Source organism: Aplysia californica, unplaced genomic scaffold (genome assembly GCF_000002075.1).
Source record: "Aplysia californica isolate F4 #8 unplaced genomic scaffold, AplCal3.0 scaffold00068, whole genome shotgun sequence".
In the NCBI taxonomy this organism is placed as follows: Eukaryota; Metazoa; Mollusca; class Gastropoda; order Aplysiida; family Aplysiidae; genus Aplysia; species Aplysia californica.
This window is the reverse complement of record NW_004797338.1, coordinates 111,185-113,378: the sequence shown is the minus strand read 5'-3', so window position 1 is coordinate 113,378 and position 2,194 is coordinate 111,185. Positions and strand designations below refer to the sequence as shown.

General features: G+C 39.8%; 1 protein-coding gene across 1 annotated transcript in view; it reads right to left on the bottom strand.

Moving 5' to 3' along the window:
* LOC101856009 (signal-induced proliferation-associated 1-like protein 1) overlaps positions 1–2,194 on the bottom strand; it is a gene marked incomplete at its 5' end in the record, with an annotated part of 42,647 nt that overhangs the window by 26,137 nt on the left and 14,316 nt on the right. The window contains 2 exon segments of the mRNA XM_005093689.2: positions 380–537; positions 1,378–1,481. Of these exon segments, the coding sequence (XP_005093746.1) occupies positions 380–537; positions 1,378–1,481 (262 nt within the window).

Here is a 2,194-nt window from a genome sequence, read left to right as displayed (position 1 = left end):
CATTTTGTAGCATCAGTGACCAAGCGAATAATCACATCAACGCACTCAAGATTATTAAGGCAAGAAAGTCCATTCCTGGCAAAGCCAGGTGCTACACACCAGATCCTTCAAATAAGCATTATCACAGACCAGTGGGTTCAGAAGAAATGAGACTCAACAACAAGTAACATGTACACGTTTCCTTCCTTCAAAATGACAAAGGTACCTTAGAAAGAAACAAAACGCTGCTCTTCTTCACTTTCAATTGTTAAAGCACACTATAACAGGTTTAGATTTGGAAAGAAAGGCGTAAAAAGAAAGATTTCTTTTTCTTTTTCCACATTTTATTACCTGAACAAATTTCAGACAGTATGAATGAAACACAAATAAACAAACAAACCTGTATCTTGTGTTGTCAGAATTCGGATTGCTGACCCTGACGATGATGAAGACATGTTGAAACTGAGAACGTACAGTCTGAGGGGTGAACGGCAAGGCACCAGGCTCTTGAAACACGATGGTCACTATGTCATTGCCAATGTGACGCTTGCGCAGAAGCTGAAGGTAGAAAACAGGAAGGAATATCAGCCAGTTGTATAACTCTTAGCATAAAAACTGACACAAATCATGAATTACATTTTGTTGTATATTTCAATTATAATAAACTTGACAGGAACCATCTCTCTTTCTTTTTTAAAAAAAAATAGTAGAGGGTTTTACGGCGCTCGCAACTGCATAAGGCCATATGGGCACCAAGGGGTGGGTGTCAACAGAGAAATCTTTACAGGGAATCAGACTTATTCTGCTCACTCTCTAGCTTCAACAGCACAAGGTCTGCTTCGACTATCAAGGCACCCCAGAAATAGCAGGTCACAAGAGAGTGACAAACATACAAAAGCAGTAGAGGAAAAGGACAATAGTAAGGATTAGGAAAGAAAAAGCAGCAGTTCCCTGTAGTAGATCAGGCAGTTATGAGCGTGACATGAATCAGCCCATTTACAATTCTACTGTGCATGAACGAGAAATGTCCCCCCTTTGGGAATGGCCTAAAGACACAGTCAGTGGCACCGTCGCGGGGGGTAGGAACCATCTCTAAAAAAAAATTAAGAGTACTTGCTCTAGGAAAGGCAGTAGCAAAATTTACATTTGAAAAAAAAAAAAAAAAAAAAAAAAAACAGTTGCGATCCTCAAAGGTCAATGTCACAAACAGTCAGTCTTGACAGGGTCAATGTTAAAAGCAGTGCCTACCTTAAGAGGTCAATGCTGAAACAAAGTACCGAGCAGCCTCCACCCCTTCTTCCCTCACACAGTAGCATAGCTTTAGTAACAAGGAGATGCACACAAAAGTTTTGATGTCAGGATATGCTGCATACATTGTTCAACATGCCACAGACTCACCTGTTGTTTATTGTTTGGTGTATAGGGCAACATGGTGGACACGTGGAACATTATTTCGTTGTTGTTGAACGTTGTGTAGTACGAGTGGGTGCCAGTGGTGTCGGCTGAAAAAGAGAATAAGCATTGTATATATGAGATAAAGATTAGAAACAAAAGAAAGGGAGATGCAAGGAATAAAAAGAGACTGCAAGAAAACTTGGCACCTACAACAAAGCGACCGGCAACTTTGGCTACCTCATTTACGGCTTTCTCTATTTTTCAATTAATTTAAACCTAACCAATCCCAGTCAATGACAGAAAACATACGGTGAAATGTTTTAATACCCCCCCCCCCCCCGACTCCAAAGATAGTCATGTAAGAAAACTTAAAGAACCTCTCTTCTCTTTGTCCACTACATTCACAGTTGAGTTCAAGCATCGTGTCACAGAGAACAGAGGATATTCATCAATCTCCCTCAGTTGCTGCCATAATATTTTCGACTATGAAAGAAAGTCACTTAAAAAAATTTCCAATCATAAACTTCAATCAAATAACATATTGTTCCTATTGCAAGAAAAAAGTGTACCTCTTTGATCTTCTATTACAGGGTCGGTAAGCGATAAGACAGAGTCAAGGAAAACAGAATAAAACAAAAAACTAGTGGAGGGGGAATACTTGTTTTGTTTAGTACAGGGTTATACTGCGCTCGCAACTGCAGGGGAATACTTGAATGACAGTGGTATGCATGTAACAGTTTGGAAATTTGCATTTCCCCACAGGGAGGTAGAAAGGGACATTAAAACAGGCTGCTAATGGAATTATGGAAAATGTTGGGGG